This window comes from Panthera tigris, chromosome D3 (assembly GCF_018350195.1).
Source record: "Panthera tigris isolate Pti1 chromosome D3, P.tigris_Pti1_mat1.1, whole genome shotgun sequence".
NCBI lineage: Eukaryota > Metazoa > Chordata > Mammalia > Carnivora > Felidae > Panthera > Panthera tigris.
Genome location: NC_056671.1, coordinates 82420270 through 82441613, shown reverse-complemented (window position 1 = coordinate 82441613; position 21344 = coordinate 82420270). Strand labels below are relative to the sequence as shown.

The 21344-nt window shown below is 40.9% G+C and overlaps 1 protein-coding gene across 1 annotated transcript in view; it reads right to left on the bottom strand.

Moving 5' to 3' along the window:
• The window catches only part of CDH7 (cadherin 7), a 121176-nt gene extending 100866 nt beyond the window's left edge, over positions 1 to 20310 (bottom strand). Inside the window, exons 1-2 of the mRNA XM_042962757.1 lie at positions 20264 to 20310; positions 8119 to 8525 (exon numbers count right to left, since the gene is read on the bottom strand). Of these exons, the coding sequence (XP_042818691.1) occupies positions 8119 to 8328 (210 nt within the window). The 5' untranslated portion in view covers positions 8329 to 8525; positions 20264 to 20310. The remainder of the gene's footprint in view (positions 1 to 8118; positions 8526 to 20263) is intronic.
• Between the last annotated feature and the right edge of the window lie 1034 nt (positions 20311 to 21344).

Sequence of the window (21344 nt, the reverse complement as noted above, 5' to 3'; positions counted from 1 at the left end):
CTCAAACGATATTTACAATTTACAATTTACAATTATGAGGGTTAAGTATTTGTGGCATACCTTCCAATGTAAAACAGCTCTTTATTTTTTGTAAACAATGGGAGAGAAAGCTCTTGTTGTAACTCTATGTCAGTAAACATCTTATTGGAATCCTGGACTTTAGAGATTATTGTTGCCTGGTTGAAAAGAAAAAAAAATATCAATTTCCCTGAGACATACTAAATTGATGTGCTTTGGGAGAATAAGATCAATTTCTATGTAAAATTGTGGACATTACCTGATTGTATTATAGATTTAAATTCGACCCATGAAACGACCCCCTCATCCCTAAAAATGGACAATGAACGGACCGTCACCCAAGAAGCCCCTTCAAACCAGTGGTAGTATTTATTCTAATCCATAGTGACAGCTTAAATAATTTTATACCTCCTTTAAGATTTCAAAACTTTCACATGTATTTTCAGAAGAACCTAGAGACAGCACATTAACCAAGTGACCAAAGTCAACATCAACACTAATGAATCATATCAACGTCCTCCTGACAAAAGGCACTGAGAAGTGAACAACATCCCCTCTGTGGCATCCTTGTCAATACCTCACCTAAAATATCTCCATGAGGAAGAAACATGAAACTAAGCCAGATCAGAAAATATGCTACCAAGGGGCTCCTGGGTAGCTCAGTTGGTTACGCGTCTGACTTCAGCTCAGGTCATGATCTCACAGTTTGTGGGCTCGAGCCTCACATCGGGCTCTGTGCTAACAGCTTGGAGCCTGGAGGCTGCTTCAGATTCTTTGTTTCCTTCTATGTCCCTTCCCCATTCTCTCTCTCTCTCTCAAAAATAAACATTAAAAAAATTTTTTTTAAATATGCTACCAAATCACTGGTCAAGAATGACAATGAAAGACTGATGAACCATCCCAGACTGGAAAAGACCCAGATCACAAAATAAGTGTGAAATGTGATACTAGGTGGGCTCCTATCAGACAAAGTACAGTAAAACCTTGGTTTGCAAGCCTAATTGGTTCTGGAAACATGCTTGTAATCCAAAGCATTTGTATGCAAAAGCAAATTTCAAGAACCATTGGCACAGTTGTGATCGTGTGATGTTCGGCATCACGCACTACTCATATTGCAAGACATCACTCATCTATCAAGTTAAAATTTGTTAGAAACGTTTGCTCGACTTGCAGGATACTCTCAAAACAAGCTACTCGCAATTCCAAACTTTTGCTTTACTTTATTGTAATAGTTGGAAATTTTTGACTACAATTTGCTGTAGATAGTAATATATCCATGTTAATTTCATGGTTTAAATATTAAGTATAGTCATGTCCAATACTAACATTTGGAAAGGCTGGGTTTGGGAAAAGTACTCTGCAACCTTTTGTAAGTCCGAAGTTATTTTAAAATAAAAATTCTAAAGTGTTTACCTATTTGATCTCCATTTTATATTTGTGAGGATAACATTTTATTATGTTTTAGAACAGTGCTCAAAAACAAGGAACTTGTAAGTAGATAACCTAGGGTTTCTATTTATTGATCTTTCTACTGCATAAAGTTTCCCCCCAATATAATTTTAAAAGACTCTGTCCTACATTAAAAGAAAGTAATTTTTTATTGCTTTGGTTTGAAGATTGTATAAAAGGATTGTGAAATCACAGAGGTATGTCAGGTATCCTCATGCAAGCATTTGTTCACGGATGCATGAATTAGTTCCTCTGTTTCTCCCACCTCCACAGCTGTAGATTACCTGTAGAATTTACTGCTTCCCCATGCCATCTGGTTACCTTCTTGGCTTATCAACGAGACTAAATTTTATGAAGAAGAGTGGGGTGTGTGTGTGTGTGTGTGTGTGTGTGTGTGTGTGTGTATGTGCACACGTGCGTGTGTGTGTGCGTGCGTGTGTGTTTTAACTCTTCTACCTAACACAATACCTATCATAGCATAGGCCCTTGGTAAGCATTTGAAGAAGAAAAAGGAGAGAGAAAAAAGAAGAGAACGTAAGAGGCTTTATAGCATGCCAAAGTGAGTTTGGGGGAGATAATGTTAAGCATATTCATACAAACTATAATTTCGCTCTAGTGACCATAATCATTATGACAGATAATCAATACAAATCATGCAAAATGATCAGGATGAAATTTCTTCCAATACAGTTCTTATCCATATGCTTGAACCAGCAAAGGTTCAGTGACCGCCCTGCTATTTATCTAAATCTGTCAATTATCTTGGTGAGTTACAGAGACTGCTGCAATTTCTGTGACTCTATCAATGAGCCCTGCATATAGAGCTTGTCGAACAATTACAGTGCACTTAGTATAGAAAGTGCCTGATAACATCATTTTACGTTATCTCTTGTCGTTTGCACTTAAAAACACAGCTTCATACAACATAAAAACACAGTGGTATAGAATGAACGTTAATTTTTGCTTCTCCCATCAATGGGCAACGAGTAAAATACGTACCAAAAAAAAAAAACCACATTAAAAATGACAGCATTTTTAAGTGACTTTGACCAACACAGATACTCACAAAATTTAGAGCCAATCTACACTATCTAGTTTGACTATTATTAGGCTGATAACTGTGAGTTCTCTCTCCTCCATCTAGAGCTGTGCAGCCTCCCCTGACAAAGCCTTTGGCAATGGTAACCTTCATTTCTAACCTAAGATAACTTTAAAGAGAAAACGACCAATGTTAAACTAAATTAATGGTAGGATTTTTCATTTTAGTGGCAAAAACTGACATGTTTTATTTCCATCATAGTTTAAAGGAAATAAACAAAGACTCTGAATCATTGATCTTATGCGAAGAAAATGCATTTACTACTTACTAGTTATGCTGGAGTATAAAAGCTAAAAATAACTGTCAAAAGAGTATTTCTAAATATCTAAACGTATTTGTATCCCATAGAGCTGATCCAAGTCCAAATTCATTTTGAAGCCACAGGAGCCCTCCATTTCTATTAGCAAAGAAACAAAAAGATAAGAACAAGAGTCTTCTTAATTCACTCTGCTTATGAAGACAATACGAAAAGGGGGTTTTTCCATACATACAGAGGGCAAACGAACTGTATTTTGCTGTCTTCTACGACCGGAGCCAACTTTAAGTCATCTATAGATTTGGAGGACACTTTTGCATTCTTGCTCTCCCAAATCTATAAAATAGAAATTTGACTATGATGAACATGCTCTTTCCTAAGGAATTAATATTTGTGATTATTTTCTTTTTGTGCATCTAATATAAATTCGCCCCATTAAGGAATCTAATGCAGAACTCAGTTTTTAAACACAACCTATTTTCAAGATGAATATTTCTTTTCTGGAACGCTGAACATAGCTTCAGTTATCAGGAGACAGAGAATCTCTTGGTAGGAGATACTGCTGAGGTGCAATCAAATGCACGGAAAATGCTCACCGATGCTTTCCAGCAAGCTTAAATTTAAAGCAGAGTGAATCCCACACTGCATTTCTTATATATTTGATTTCGACCAGGGTAACAGGTATAAATTCTGCCTGAATGAGGAGGGAAGAGAGGGGAGTAGCCTAAAAGGCAAGAGTGATGTTAACAGCTAGAGAGCAGACCGCAGAACAGGCACGAAGCACACATTTCAGGGAAAGTAACAGCCCGGAGCACAGCCATCAGCTAGCAGCCCATTATGGGCAGAAGAGATGAAAAACACTTAATACCTGGAACAGAGGCCGAGTGGATCTGAAGACAAATTTTTTTGTGTGTCAGGTGGTTAAGGGGACATTTAGTGAGAAATGCCAAGGCAAGGAAAAGACTAATCTAGAAAAGTGCATTGTGATGCAATGAGAAGGCTGGAAACTGCTACTTCCTGTGTACTTCAAATAAGCCAGTTCAGGGTGACATTAAGTCACGGGGTGGGGGGGGGAGGGGCGGGGGAGGACTCTCCACCTAATTCTCCCTGTAAAAGGACAAGAAAACAGTCATGACGGTAATTAAGAGCTACTCTTAGAGAAGGGCACACTATTAGTCTTTGAAACGGTACTCCGTACGCATGGTGACTATAGCTAATGACACTCCACTGTATATCTGAAAATTCCTAAGGGGGGAAATCTTAAAAAGTTCCCATTACAAGAAAAAAATAAAATTGTAGCAATGTAAAGTGTAAGGTGACAGATTTTAACTAGATTTACTATACTGAACATTTCATAATACATACAAATATTGAACCATTATGCTGTAAGCCTAAAACTAATATTATATATCAATATAATACGTTATATATATGTATGTATATGTACGTACACATGTATATATGTGTATATATTTACATACATACACGTTATATATCAATTACGCCTCAATAAAAAAGTCCTGCCACAATAACATCTAGTGATTCTTTCCTTAAGTCTATATATTTAGATCCACGAGTTTATCAATTTGTATCACAAGAATAAAGTGGGATGCTAATGCTAAATGCCAGATTCTAACACAGCCCAGAAGTATGTACCAAGGAGGTCTCTTGATGAGGGTTCTAGAAGCACTGCTGGTCCCCTTCCACAGACTGTTCTATTTTGGTCTTGACTTGTTATGTTACACAAACCCAGGAAACTGCCTAAAATAATAATAATAGCACCAGCCATCTTCTAACCACATTAGCCTCAATGTCCTAATGACCAAATTTCATTTAACACATCTTGTTGCCCACCATCCATAAATATGGTCTCCAAATTTGAAGGTCTAAAGAATTAGATACGATCTCTCTGACATGTGAATTCCCAGTGTTTAAAGAATCACCTGCTTACTAACCATATTTTTGCCATAGTCTACTCAGAAAGAAATATGAAGATGTGCTGTATTTCTAAGCACACCCTACACAGACCATTCTCCTAAATGACTGCAAAAAGTTTAAGTACTATTTAGCACATAAAATGATGTCTGCTTTCACTTGAAGGATAACAAATACAACCCTGGACACACAATAGATCATCTGGAATGCAGTTGTTTTTATAAACAGTATATGTAAAGTAGATAAATAGAATGTCTAGATTAAATTAATATATGTTCCAAATATTTTGATCTCATTTATTCTCAGAAAAACACTTGGATTATAGGTATTATTAACCCCACTGTCTTTATTTTTTTAATGTTTATTATTTATTTTGAGAGAGACAGAGAAAGAGCATGAGTGGGGAAACGGGGTTGAGAGAGAAAGAGAGAAAGAGAGAAAGAGAGAAAGAGAGAAAGAGAGAAAGAGAGAGAGAGAGAGAGAGAGAGAGAGAGAGAGAGAGAGACAGACACCCAAGTATGGAGCCTGACGCAAGCCTCGATCACATGATCACAAGATCATGACCTGAGCTGAAATCAAGAATCAGATGCTGAAGCAACTGAGCCACCCAGGCGCCCTTCATTATTCCCATTTTAGAGCTGATTTTAGTAATATTTAGTAAATTTTAATAATATTAGTAAAATTTAGTAATATTGGGCAATTTATCCAAAGTTCCACAATGAGTAGGAAGTCATAGAGTCCGCAATAAAACTGAAGTCGATCTGACACACACTGTATTTATCCATTATGTGATCAAACTAGACTATCACGTTCATCAAAGTCATTATTTATATTTTCCAAATTAAGTAGCTGGATCGTGTCAGGAAGGCGAAGAGTCTGACCATCCAATTACTACAGGTTAAATATGCATCCAGAAAAAGTAACGATTGCGTTCCTTCTTTCCTTTCCATGAACATCTGTCTCTCCATTCTTCCACGTCTACATCTATAATTTTTCATTTTCTATGTCCTATGAAAACTTTTGGTCACACCCATTACCTTCCTCAAGTTAAAAAAAAAAAAGGAAAATCTATTTATTCCACATACCCCAAGTGATCGAAAATGTACCAAGGTCAAACTCATTGTTATAACTGCTTATTCAGACCAGCAAACCAAGGAGATTCATTTTGGCATCTCATACATACAATCCAAAAGTATTCAAGTTCTCTGCCACCTCCTCCTAAGCAAATGTAAATTGTTCCTTTGAAGCCTTTGGTGCTTTGTCTATAAATTCCCTCTCCATCTCAAATTATTTTACTGTCTTTTTTTCTGTATTTTTTCAGTCATGGGTTGATTGGTTTTTTAACCTATTCACCACCCTGGACATTCTTTTACTGTGAATGGCAATACTGAACTCCCACAATATAGCCTGCAAGAGATAAACACAAATTTGCTTCCTGTCACATAAAATCTACTAAACAATGGTCGCTGATTAATTGAAAGAGAAGCACAGATAACATTACCAATCAAGGAATCCCACAATCTCTCTTAGAAAAATGACATCAGCATTGCCCAGTAGCTTTATGTGCATTTGGAATTTAACCTAGGGGCATGCATTTCCAGAATTCGAAATGGACTTACAGGGATTATTTCGATATACGCACTCTCAATTATGATGTGAAAACTTTAAAAGTTAAAATAAGAGCACTTTTAAAATTTTAAGTAATGTTGATTTCGAAATCTCAACCTCATTCAAGCAACTCCATTTAAAACTCAATTAATGGGAATATTTTCGTTGCCTTTAGAAAATTTTACATTCCCATAAAAGTGTGATTTCAGCTAATAACTACTGATTCTTTATGAATTAGTTGATTTTTATACACCTATCTAACGAAAACAAACTTTGATGAATCTGTTAAATATTCATTACAAATGAATGAAATTAAAAGCTAGATTCCTCGTCAGTAACACCGCATAATGATTACTGCTCTCACTTCGTTTACGAGAATATGGATGAGACTGAGACAGAGAGATTTAGTACATGCACAGTATATATGATGGTACCCTACTGGTTAAGGCAGAATGGCTCTGTGTACTTACATATTCTTTGTTAGGTCAGAAAAATGCTACAATTGGGCATATCCTACTCCACATCCCTGGAAACCCTTAACTTGTTCATCCTTTTTGTTTATAATATAGTATCGGTATTTGTAAAATATAGAGGCATTAAAAGAAAAATAACATAATGAAGATTACCTTGACTTATATAGATACTCATCAACAAAAACAGATGTTTCACTCTTATTTAAGGTGAGTTCAAAGGAAACAATGATCCGTGGAATAAACGGCAAAGATTCTTCCTCAAGCACTCAAAATTGAAAATTCTCTCAGATAAGTTCATCAGTGTGCTACGCTCCATTTTATCAAGAATAGACACATAAAACTGGCAAAGTACAGAAACGTGGATGTATAGACATCTTGCCAGTGCATTCTACTTAGAAACTTTTTACCAGTACCAAAACGAGAAATTCCAAATATCTTTACAAATATGAACATTACCAAACCTGCAGTAGGTTAGAGACTGGGAACAGGATACAAGGATAGTAGGGGGAAAGGCCATGCTCTCTCCAAAGGCCCCTCAGTTCAGAAAGCGTTTGAATGCAAATCCCATGCCCAAGTATTCAAAGGGAAAGAATCTGTGGCGGGAGGGGAAACATCCCAATTTGGCTCCGACGAGGACGTGACCACCGAACCCACGTACCACAAGGTGCCCACCTTTGGTCTAATATCCATTAGAAACTGACTTCTGTTCGCATTCATTTTTTAACCAAAAAGAAAATCTAAAAAACAAAACCACAGATCCACCAACACAAGACCACCACTAAGGAAAGGGGGGTCAGAACCGCTCATGACTGAGGGACAACAGACCCAATAATGTCACTTGGCGGTTTTTCAAATGCAAGTATCAGAAAAGGAAAGATACGCATAAAGTTAGTTGTGTGTACCGTACCGACCCCCAAAAATGAAGCTAAAAAACAAATCGACTGGCTAGAAGCACCCACCACTCTTCGTTTATTAGCGAATATTCTTGTTCTAATTTTGGAAATAAAAGTTTTATCAGTGTGCCACAATCCTGGTAAACTAGACATCTGCGGACTCATCTGGATGCAGGATTAAAGCATCACTCCCTAAATTATGGCTTCACCGTACGGACACCAACCCAGGCTCTCCTTTCAGAGGAACGAATGCCAAAAACTTCACGAACTATTTCACAGCAGCAACAAGTTTACGTGTTCCATCCCCAAAGCAAAAAGAGCAGTTCTCCATCCAATCGCAGACACTCACAATAATCATTTGCGACTTTGAAAGGCCAAATGCCCTACCTTTCCTACATAGAGAGGGTCTGAACCCATGTATTCCTCCAGCACAAAGAACTGATTCCACACCCAGCTGCGCTTGGTCCGGGACCTCCCTGATTGGAAATAGGGCTTTGATCTGGACCTGGAGAGCTCTGCTTGACTCATCCCCGAGAAACACAGGAAAAGCGCTATTAGCTGCAGAAAATGGCAGAGCTCCACTTTGCCCAACTTCATCTTTTTTTTTTTCTTCCTTTTTCCTGTGTAAGAAAAAAACCTTGACAAGAGAAAAGGCACAGTTCCAGTTGGCTCAGCAGCTCTTGCCTCCGGCAGGGTGTCAGCTGGGAGTCCAGAGATAATAATTTGTAGAGTGTTCGATTGTAAGGGGTCACCGCTGCTGAATAACCTTCGCCAAAGAATGGTGTAATAGGTACCTGGCAGAACAAAAGGAAGAGCCAGTGTCAGAAACCAGAATACATCATAACTTTTAACTCTCATTTGCTAACTTACTGTTGATCTTGCCCCAGATACCGGGAGTTGGATAATCATTAAAATATTGATGATGAACTTCAAGACGTACAACGACTGGTGCCATATTTCTAAACCACACCAAGACTGCTCATGCAGGATTACCCGGTTTACTTAATACAAATGGAGCAACGCCGGTTAAAGAAATCATCTTAATGCCAGCCTTTATCACTATTTTTTTTCTTTTATGTTACAGTCAGTTTCATTCGCTGGTATTAGAATATGAAAGCCAAGCTGCTCAAAGCAGGGATTTAACCAAATGGGAAGGACATATGCTGGCTTAAATCTCTTCTGTGAAACTGTAAAGAGAAATAAAGAGGTATGAGGTGATTCAAAACCGGTTGATTGATTCTGAGTCACAGAACACCAGCTGTTTTGATGTGTTCTGATTTGATTGTGATCAGCTGAAAAGCTCAGTGGTTTCCATTTTCCACCCTTCAAACCTATTGTCACGTCGGCTGTGTGGCCTGGTACGTTATGCCATAGGATGGCCGTTATTTGCTACCCCACGAATATTTATCGAACATCCTAGAGCAGGGCTTGTGCACACAGTAGGGCCTTCTCGCCTAAATATTTACAGATTACGAAGCGATTAGAGGGGTCTGAAGACTCAGCTGTCTTTGTGAGCCCCACTCACAGCAAGCGTGCACCCAGAAGGCGTCAGCAGCAGCATGGGAATAAAATAACTTTTCTTCTAAAGTCCACTTGTGTCGGATGCAGAATTCTTGACGATGCAAGAGATACAAGGTCAGTTACAAGAGAAACTTCCAAACATACCCCAAAACACAGAGGAATGAGGATTTCTGGCAAAATGCTTAAATCACTATGCTGCACTTTGGTTTGTAAATTCATTCGACTACCTATAAATAAATCAATAGGATAATGAAGGTGAAGGCTAATATTTGCCTTTTTTCTTTTTTTTTTTTTTTTTTTTTTTTGAGGGAGAGGAGGTAAAATACAGTTTTAGGAACATGAAGCCAAAAGATAGTTCCCAATCAAAGTAGAAAATACACTGTGTTTACCTTATAAGCTTTTCCATCTTTCTACCTGTCTCTCCTGTAACAAGAGTGTCTGTAACTCATTCGATGATTTCTGACAGTAAAGTCTGCTTATGGAAAATGTCTTATCTTGTAGAAGAAAAATGAAATGCATTAAACGTATTAAATACATTAAAATAGTCCACCCACCTGTAAAAACAGGTTGCACTTTGATCTCTGTTCTAATGAACACATTCGTGTTAAAACTATGTCTATCAACTTTTGAAATTCCAGAGGGCACTGCAGAATAATCCAACATACGGCTGACATATGTGGAGAACTACCAGAATAGGCCAATTATTATCGGAGCATATTCACCATAACCTGGGCAATGAACACCTTCTCCTAAAATCCAGATCGGTCATCTCAGCATCAAAAAGGTCCATTTAGAAATCACTCTGGAAGGGTTAGTTGTTCTAAGACTTAGAATTATAAACAAGAAGTAATGTGAGGTCGTATCTTTGTATTCCCATGTAGCCACCACACTCCCCCATCAGGCGGAAAGTTCACTGCAGGGAGGTCTGAGCTAACCCACCTGAGACACAGGTTATCTGTAGTTAAAGAAGGCACATAGGTGTTTCTTTCTTTGCTGGGAAACAGAAACTAGTATGGACTAGTCTACGATGAGCCAGGAACTCATACTGAGTGGCTTTTGTGGGAATGGCTGTCATCGTGGGGAGGGCCAAGGTCATGTGGTTCCCTTCATGCCAGTGGCAAAAAACCATGTTCCGGGGCGGAGGGGGATGGTTAGAGTGTGGTCACAGGACTGTCGAGCTTAGGAGACCTGGGGCCAAAGAATATTCCAGTTTCGCTGCTCTACTTCCTCAAGAGAGAATGTGTTTTCTCAGAAAAACAAGGAGATAAATACTTTGGTCCTGAAGACAATTTTTTTTAAGGTAACATAGTTAAGTTATATTATTAAGGCCGCTTTATGGTTCAAGTGAACTTGAGAACACTGTTACACGGTGAAATGCATTCAACTTTATTTTTAAAATTTTTTACTGTTTTATTTATTCTTCAGACAGGGAGACACAGAGACAGAGCATGAGTTGGGGAGGGGCAGAGAGAGGGGGAGACACAAAATCCGAAGCAGGCTCCAGGCCCTGAGCTGTCAGCACAGAGCCCGACACGGGGCTTGAACTCACAAGCCCTGAGATCACAACTTGAGCTGAAGTCGGATGCCCAACCAAATGAGCCACCCAGGCGCCCCTAAATACATCCAACTTCTAAGAACCTGAGTGGCAAATGGAATCCAGTATTTGGGGAGTTATTAAAATTATACACTCAGAAAAAGTGTGGGCACCTACACCAGAGAAGGATTCGAATTCCGAGTCTGCCCTGTCTTAGCTATGCAGCCTTGGACACATTATTTCAATTCTAACATGCGTTCCAGAGAGGAAGCCGTAAGCCTCTAACTTACAAAACAGATAACAACTGCATCTACTTCATAGGATTAAATAAGCAAATCATGAAAAACTAAGGATGATCCCTGATGCAACTAACAGCCTTAAAAAAAAAAAAAAAAAGCTGTTGGGTTATTATCTATTATTGTGATGATATTTTTTAGTTTAATACTGGTTATGTTAAAGTTAGTTTGTGAAGTAATGTTAGTTTTCATGTTAATGTTCTTTATAGGAAGATGTTTTAGACAACTCTTAACACTGAATGAAAACACTCTCGATAGTTCCAGTCACCGCCAGAGAACTATATGGATCATGAACCCAAAAATCTAGATGAATATGGACAATGGCACCAAAATACTTTTAAAAAAAGAATGCAGTACTTTCTTTCCTAAAGGCATGTCCTCTGTGATTTTTATACGTCAAAGACTGGTATCAGAATTGGAGAGATTTGAGTTCACTCAAAATGTTCACTAATAAGAAAAAGAAATATAATCTGGACCAGGAACAGGATCACTGGGGTCTTTGCCCTAAAACCTCCACCATTTGCCATATGACCTTAGATCCCTCTGGGATTTCATTTTCCACATTTGCAAAATGAGGGAGATGAACTAAATTATAAAGTCTTTTTTTTTTTAACAGATGTAACTTCTCTGCTTTTGACAATTATATAGAACTGGTTTTGCTGGCCTTTTTTAAGCTGTGAAAAAGCACGCATTGTTAATGAAAGGGCAGAATGATATAAGAAAGTCATAGGAATATAAAAGCATTTTTTTACATTTATGAAATTTAGCAGGAATTTTAACATGAGATGTTTAAATTACTCTTCTTGCCTCTTGAAGACCTTTTCTCTTCCACCCAAGACTGTGAAGTTACCAAACGAGCCAGAACATACAAAAGCAGTGAGTTATAAAACACACCATGGGTTACTTTATAGTCACTGGGTTAATATTTGTGAAAGAGACCGGAGATCTGTATTTTCCTATTTAAAACCAAGTGTTTTAAAAGCAGGGATTAATAAAAACCTTGGTGAACAGGAAGACCCACCCTAGTATCTAGAAACAGAAGTAGACACACGCAATTGACGCTGAGAACATATTTACAAATTTTCTTTTCATTACGATCAACTTCATGTTTTTAATATGGGAAATTAACCATGTAGGTCAATATATAAATTCCTTGGTAACTCTTCCATGTTTATGACTCAAAATCACTTTGGAAAAAAAAAAGTCCATTATATTTTTCTGCAGTAGTTGAAGGCTCTTGACCCAAATTTCATTTACCTTTCTTTAAAGGTCTTTAATAGTGTACAAGAATATTTTAACGGACTCTGTGTACATTACTGGAGGATAAAATTCTCATTTTTATGAAGCAGATGATTCTACAATACCCTCTGTGAAATGCACTCATATAGTCAGAATCTCCCATGTGAATGATTGTGATTGGACTAGGGGAGATTCATTGTTGATCAACATTGTTGACAGTGACTAATAACTCTGCCTGGAATGAACAACTGACAACAGCAGGGGGAAAGTCACAGGGCAGATGACCCTTCATCATGAGGCTTCCCCAAATCCTTGCCTTCCTTTACGACCAGATCTGGTTTTCAAGGTAAAGACCAGTACAGAGGGTCAACCCAACTAATCCTGACCTGACCTGAGAGATGATGAAGGAAATGATAGGCTCTGAAGCATTATGAAAAACCTTCCGTTATTCGTGGTCTTCAAAGAGAAGTCATCAAAGCATGAACTTGAGATTCCCTACTGCAAATAGGCTTCCTATCATCCCACAAGTGTCCGCACTTAGAGAGGCACCCCAATAACATTGTTTTTTACATTTAAATGAATTTGAGCACACAACCAATCACAATTGTTGCCATTTCTCACAAAGGGTTAAATTTGGACTCGCAAATCTGTGCGCCAAAACAAAACCCTGCACCCTGCCTAGTTAGGTCTCCATCCCTCTAGTCTTTTCCCTTCTTTCCACCTCCTGAATTTCCTATTAACAGAGGGAAAGTCCCATCAGAAACAAGGGAACAGTCCCCATTAACAGAGGGAAACAGTCCCCACTGTTTCCCCATCAGAAACAGTCCCCATTAACAGAGGGAAAGTCCCCTCAGAAACAAGCAGAGACCCCTGCATCCAAGCAGTGTTATGTGTCATTATGTCCTACGTGGGAAAGCTTGGGGTGGTGACCCACTGGAGGTCTGACCTGTTCACTATTGCTGGCTCAGAAAGAAAGACAGTGCAGAACAACGATGTGTTGGGATATATACACACTTTGGGTAACTTCTACAGATCTATGTCAACTTCCAGACAGTTACAAATGGGTAGCATTATAGCTGTGGGGAGAAAAACAACAGGTTCTACCTCAGGAGAAAAGAACTGAATAGGAGCCAACCAGATGTTTGAAAGACAGTAGTGGCTGCTACCGGACTGGTAATTTAAAATTTAATGTATGCATATATATCTAATATATATAATCTAAAATTTAAGATATACATATATATACATACATTAAATTTTAGATTACACACACACACACACACACACACACACACATATCTGAGTAAGGTTTAAAATGTTTTCCTCTTGACATTTTAAAGCTAAAACTTGTAAGGGATGAAGCCCACTTACAACTGCACCAAAAACCACCCAATATCCTAGGAAAAAAACCTAACTTGGCGAAGAGGCAAAAGGCCTGTTTCCTGAAAACTATGAAACACTGATGAAAGAAACTCCAGAGGAGACAAAGAAATGGAAAGACATTCCCTGCCCACGGACTAGAAGGACAAATAGTGCTAACATGTCTGTACTACCCAAAGCAATCTACACACTGAACGCAATCCCTATCAGAAAATAAAACTGATAAAAACCCGTGTTTTTTAACATATAACTTCTTTTTTTCTGCCAAACTAAAAGCACATGAAAATCATAATAGTGGGATCAACACAACACAACACACCTTAATCAAAAGAACAGAAGAGAGAACCTCCAAAAGGAAATTTTAAGTGGATGGAAGCAAAAAGGAAAAAAGAAAAGAAAAAAAGGTCCGTGGTAAGGATCCGTCAAGTAGTTATTTACTGCGTCAACATCATTTATTTGACCTGACACCACTTTTACCGTGCTACTTTTTGGTTCCAATTATTTTTGTTCAACTAAGTGGCAAAGAATTATTTCCAAGTAGATGGTTTATTATTCACTTAACCTTAATAGCTCCTATCATTTTACCCAAACAAATTCATTAGTATAAAATTTTCTTGGATTTTCTGCTCTACTTAACATCTCGGGGAAACCACTTTTCAAAATCAGAGCAAGTGACTATCATAGGCTCAAAACAATGTTTGGTTCATACCTCAACACAAGGACTAAAAATCCCTTAACGACAAAACAATATTTTGTATGCATCAGCATCCCAAGTGCTAATCAGCAAAAGCATAAATCTGCCCGGACCTGCTCCATCTAAATTACAGGCGACATGCTAAAAGCAGGACAAATCGCATGAAATGGATCGTATTCAGCCAGTCACATTAACATACAAACACAAGAGTAGTTTTCAACACATGCCTGATTACCAATTAACTTATACATGCTAAACTGCTTCTCTCCAAGTGCTACATGCCTTCTAGAAATCACTTGAGCTATGAAAGAGGATGAGCAGTTATGTTAAAGGGAAACATATTCGTATTTTAGGTTCTGTGGCAAAGTTAGGGTGGAATATTCTCTTTGCAGCTCAATGTAAGTAACCGCTGGCTTAGCTCAGTTCAATACTATCAACAGTTTCTCTAAATGACAAGCAAGGGACAGACACTCATGCTCTCTGTGTCTGGAGCTGCATCACACACGGGTCTGAAACTATTTTGAAATGTACTGACTATATACCACATGAACACATAATTTCTTATCTCCTGGTAAGTCAATGAAGATTCGAACAACTTGTGCCTCTCCTTTAAAAACAGGTACGGTTCACAATTATGTGGATCGTGATATCCCCAAAGTAAATTCTTACTTGCATTTTCTAGAAAAACGGTGGTAAGAATAACATTCGAGGACTCCGTGTACTTGACAGAAAATAATCAGTGAGAATGCGAAAAATCCATAATGGATGACTGTCCAACATCTCTCGACTCTAACTGATATTCCCTAAGATGTTTTGCTCGCTAATCTACAAAACATAACAGTACCAGAAATCACAGTTGCAACAGTAACAAAAATTTTTAAAATCTTGCTGTTGGCCTTTTGGGAAGAAACTGTCATTTCCCAGACTGATTGAAAGTGGAACTACATTCTGACAAGCAACATATTTTTAATGGATCCTTATGAAGAGAGAACAATATACATGCTCAAAAGTGGAAATGATACCATTTCACAGCAGTGGTTAGAGGGCACTATGAAAATACTACCATTGCCTTAAGAATAACCTTCCATGTATCTGTTCTTTTGTACCTTTTTGTCTGACAAAAAAAAATATGCCTTTTTAAAATAGTCCTTGAGCATTTAATAGCATTATTTAAATTCAACGAAAAGACTGCCTCCTGATTCACCCAAGGCCTTCTTAAAAGACTTTCCTTTGCCCTTGCTTTCCCCAGGACAGCAGCCACCTGTCACCACTGAGGTCCTCACTGTGACTTATCTCTGTCCATAAAGTTAGAGCAGTCTGCTTGGTAAAAAGGATAATACTTGTTCATTGTTACTTGTATTTATTTTTAAAGTAGAACCACTGAATACATTTGAGGGAATACAAAAGAAAGAAAAGATAGTCTAATCTCCTGTTCATGAATGGGCAGATGTCATAATTCCACAATAGACAGAAAGTAATCCAGGGCAAGGAGCATTTCAAGATCTGTGGCCACATTTTCCGACCACCACATATAAGCAGAGCTTTCAAGGATAATGTTTATGGGACAGAGAGAATGTTACTTCAGTGCTGAGGAAGGTAATCGCTTGGCTCTCCTGAGGGTTCATGCTGCAAAAAGAAAAAAATAAATAAATAAAGAAGTCCCTAAACCCTCTGTTCCTCCTGATGTTTGAAGGTTCCTTGAGTGGTGGAACCACAAAACTGGAACAGACATTAGAAAAACCTAAGGTGGCCTCTTCTTTTTTTTTTTTTTCCCTAAGAAAAACGGTATCTACAGAATTCTAGTGAAATGCCCAAGGTCACGCGACAAGTTCTTAATGGCACTGGGCATCATTGGTTACACCAGAAAACTTAAAATGTTAAACATTTCTCATTCTGATACTAAAGATCCTTCTAATTTATCATCTTTGGAATAGATTATATTCTTTGGAATAGATTATATTCTTCAAAAGCCAAGAAAAGTAAGTTTAATCATACTCCAATTTTTATAGGACCATGAGTTGGAATTCTCCAAGCAGGATTATTCTATCCAGAAGGGTCATGAGTGCAGGGTGAGAATAAGGGGGAACAGATCCATTTAGGACTGTCGTTTCCATATTACCCAAAAGGCACACTGAGGAAGATCCAACTTTAAAATCTCCTCTCCTTTCCAAATCTGGTGATCAAAGAATACCTACCACACTGTGACACTATAGATGTCCACTGAAGTTTAAACAATAGCTCTTTGAATGTTGTAGAAATAGGCTACCAACTCAATATCTTAAGATGTAAGGATGTATATGTATGGTTATTTGGTTGTTGCTACAAATCCTATACTTTGAAAGGACTGTCTGCTCCTATCTATAGCCATTTACTATTTAGATTTAATAGTGTCATCTTTAGCTTCTATTATAAAACATACTATCATTTAACTTCTCTATCCATATACCATTGAAAGTTTAGGATTAGCTTCAGTAATGCTAACACTGATGAAACAGCCCTCTTCTTCTTCTTTTTTTTTTTTAACTTAAAAGGTATAATTTTTTACATTTTAATTAGTGAGGCTGGGGACCCTCCGTGATATGCGACTTCTCACGTAAAGAAACTGTGATCAACTCCATTAGCTCCCTGGGCCAGATAACATTACAACCACAGACCACAGCCTCCCACCGTTAACTGGCCTAAATATTCAGGCAGGGGCCCTGGAAATGAATCACACAGCCTGTAGCGTGCATCTGGCTATCAGACATGGAATGAAAACTTCTCTAAGTGGATTACAGAGTCGATTTCAACGAAGCACAAATAACTTGTCACGGGTAAAAGGAATGAAAAAGAAAAGAGGAGCAAGAGTTTATAATTAACTAGAAGAAGCCCATGCAAATTAAAAAGAAAACAAAATGACATCCCACAGTCCATCTGAGCTATTTATATGTTATACATAACATACGTATGCATGTACAATTATAACAGTGAAAATATACTTATAGTGTTTTTCCTTTATACAACATCCCAGCCATCTTCTACAACATCCCAGCCATCTCAATTTTACTGTGTAATTTACCTTAGCATTTACACTGAGCCAGGTATGATGTATGTGACTTCAATAAAAGGCATCATGTTTTTTTCTTTTTTTTTTTTTAAAGGCACCATGTTTCAATAAACATTTTGCAAAACAACCTAAAAGAAATTCTACCAGAATGAAAATCTAGAGTATAATCTGAGATGAATATATGGACAGATGTCTGCATAGTCATTTGCACTGATAATTCTGTCAGGGAGGAGTCTTGCGAACAACAAGGGGGAAAATGTTTGCAGGGGTAGCTTTTCTGCAAAACCGGCAAATCCCCAGAGGAGGCACTCGCGTATTGCTGGTTACAGCTAAATGTGCTCTGCTTGTCAGAGGCTGAGGAGATGGTCACACACAGGACTCTGATCACATGTCTTTTTCCTTGTCCTCAGCTCCCCTTTATCCCCCCATTTGGAAGCAACGGATTCCTTTACGCCAAGGAGAAAAGCTCCCATCACAATCCCTTTGCAACACGCTAATGCGTGTTAGTTATTTTAGAAGTTCCTGAAGCTCCCATTTTAAACTAAGGCTCTGAAGCCTTCCAACCAAGCAAAAAAATGTTTGTGTGCGCGTGTGAGAGAGAACCATGATAGGATACAAACCCCTAGCACAACAAATGCAAAACCTTGTGAAATCAAGGAAGCTTAAGATCACTGAGGCATAAATACTCACAACACTAAACAATCTATGAGCTTTTACTTTATAAAAGATTTCTGAAAGACGTGACAAAGTATCTGACTCTATGCAGAGAAGTTTAAAACAGCTTTGCCGTCAAATTAACTACAGTGCTGAACGATAGGGAGACCAGCAAAGAAATCATGCCTGAGGAGACACAGTGGGGTTGGTTTTTTACATTTAGGGAAGGCTGAACAGTAGCCAAAACTCAGTATGCTCCCCACCCTGTCTTTTTCATTGGACACTAAAAACTAGAGTCAATTCAAGGGTAAACTGCAGTAATACAGATGCTTTACAATTCCCCTTTTATAAAAAAGGGAAAAGCTCTGTGCTATTGTATCAAAAGTAGACTGAAGGAGAGTTGTGAGCCTGTCAGCTGATTGTCCACACAATTCCAATGACCTATTGCAGCCCTTAATTACAATAATATCTCACGTTGTAAGCACACAATGCCCTTTTATTAAAGCTGCAATCCGAAATAGCTTTTTGCAGGGTGATGGTCTGCACTACTGATTATTGTTTTATTTTTCTGTCCACAGACATTACCAGATAAGACTATTAACACTGAAGGCCACCTAATTGCTTTTCCCACTCCACTCCTTATTAAACACTAACCTATAAACAAGACTTCCACAAAGTTGTCAGTTTCGCTACGTGGTCTCCATTCTTTTGCATTTTCATTCATACTATTCCAAATAGCCCTAAAAATGAAGAAACTGATTCTTGATGTATTTTCCTGTCACATACCGTAACGAGCCAAGAGCTTGGGTAAACATAAAGTCTGACTAGTTCTTTGGGGAAAAAAAAGTAATTCCTGGTGAGTTACTGAAAGCCTCCTAACGTAATTACTTTTTTTCCTTAGCTCTCCCCCCCCCCCCCGCCGCCCACCAACTTGTCTTTATAAAGACACAAACTATTTAGATGTTGCTGGCAGTGAATCAATGCAAACTTTCCTTTAAAACACGGGATGTTACCGCCCCTAAACTCTTTTAAAATGTGTCCTTTTGTGCCGTGAACCTGATCTTTTAAATGTACGCTTGTCATAAAGTTCTGTTTATCTACTTCTGTATGGAAAATGATCTGCTGAACACCTGTCTGGTTACAGGAATTAGGAAGGATGGCTCCTACTTAAAGATATTTCACTTCACTCATCTAATAAAAGGAAGATATTTCTTGCAACCTAAGTATATTCACGGTTCAATCTGCAGATCTCCAAAGCCTTGAGACACCCAGTCCTTGATGATTTCTTCACAGTTCTCAACTGCCCAAGGCTGGGTGAACTCACGGCCAATCTTTTACTCACCTGAACTATATCTATGAAATCCGAAAAGGTTAACGATCTACAACGTGAAGCCAATACAGACCAAAGGTCCCTTCTCATTAATCCACGCAGGGAGGTTGGATACCGGCAACTAGCCGCGTAGCAGGTGCACCCACGAAGACGTCCACCGCGCATTCAGAGAAACAGGGTGCCCTTTTCCCAGCGCAAACCTAAGGTACCGCCAGGCGGAGGGGAAGCGGGGGCGCCGAGCAGAGGCAAGCCCTGCAGACGCACCGTCGCAGCAGAATACTAATTACAGGCAAGAGCAAAACACCCTTAGACGAGTGGCACCTTCTCCAAAGGTAAAAGGAGTCCAGCGTGGACGGCTACAAGGACTCCCGTGCACGCCGGCGCACACCCCCCTTCCAGTCTCAGACCGCCGCGGAGCCGGCGGCCCCGCCAGCGCGGAGTCCTGCCCCCCCCCCCCTGCACCCCAGGTCAGCGGCGGCCCACTCGCGTCCCTCCTGGAGGACGGCGGTCCAAGAGTCCGGCCTCACCGCTTCGTCGGGAGCGTGCGCGGATCCGCTCTCGCCCCGAACTCGCCAACACGCGCCGCCCCCGGCGGCGGTCGGCTCGGGCTCTCGGGGGGCCGAGCGCCCGCGGCTCGGTACGCACGTCTGTGTTGCCCCGCCGAGCCACGTCTCCCGGCCGCACAGCGGAAACTTGGGGACGCCGAGGGAAACTCCGCACGGATCCCCCCGCCCGCCTGCCGCTCACCGCCGAGTCCGGCCCCCGGAGGCGCACGGCGAGGGCGCGCGCTCCTGCCCGGCGGCGCCTTCCCCGGCCCCGCGCGGGCGGACGCACTCACCTGGGGCCTCGCTGCCCTCCCGGCGGCGTCCGGCGCCAGCGACCCGGCTGTTGGCATCCGAGAGGGCGCGCGCTCAGCGGCCGGGCGCCCGCGTGCGCTTCGGGACCCAGTGCGCGCAGCTCGGCGCGCGGGGCGGACTGGCGGCGCCCGCCCGGCACCGGCTGCGGCCGGCCGGGCGCGGGCTCCTGCTCCAATCACAGCCCTCTCCGCGGGGCGCGGGGCGCGGGGCCCCTGCCCCGGCCCGGGCCGCGGGCGCCCCCGGCCCGCCGCCGCCCGCTCCAAGGGGCCGGCCGCCTCTCCCCGAGCGGCTCAGACGCCAGGTCCGGAGCCAGCGGGAGCGCGCGTCCGGAGAGAGGGCGAGAGGGCGAGCGCCCGAGAGAAGACGAGAGGGCGCCGGGCCAGCGCAGGAGGGAGGCGAGGAGGTGAGGGTGGTCGGCGGCGGAGGCCTGCGGTCGGCGCCGGGCGACCCCGGCCCGGGGAGCCACTGAGACTTGGGCACCTCCTGGAGACCCGGTGAGGGCTGTTGGAGAGGAAGCCGCTCCGCCGCCACGCGCGCACACACGCGCGCGCACACTCGCGCACCCCTCCTCCAGCGCCCTCCTGACGGCTCCGTACAGATGGAGTCCTTCGCGGGGAAATCAAGGGGAGCGGGGAAAGTAGGAGGGGCTGCGGCCCATCCATCTCTCCGCCAGGTATTTGCATCTGAGAGCGCGGAAGCTGGAGGAGAGTTTTGAGATTTTTTTTTTTTTTTCCCGAGCGCCCTCCCCTCCCACCCCCAACCTGTCGTGGAAGCCGTGATCAATTGAGCTCCTGAGGCATGAAGGCAAAGTCATGAAAGTAATCAGAACTTACAGTTTTCTTGCGTGATAGTGTTGCCCTTTCAATCTCCTCGGACTGCCCTAGTTTTACTTTCTTTACTTGCAGAAAATGTTCTTCCCCGCTGCGTTCTCTAACGCAGAACTTCTGCGGGGTGCGATTTACGCGCGGGGTGGGGTGGAAGGACCCTCGGGAGGTGGGGAAGGGGATCCGGGCTTGTGCGGAGAGCGCGCTGCAGCCAGGAGAGTTGAGCCCGCTTTGTTTT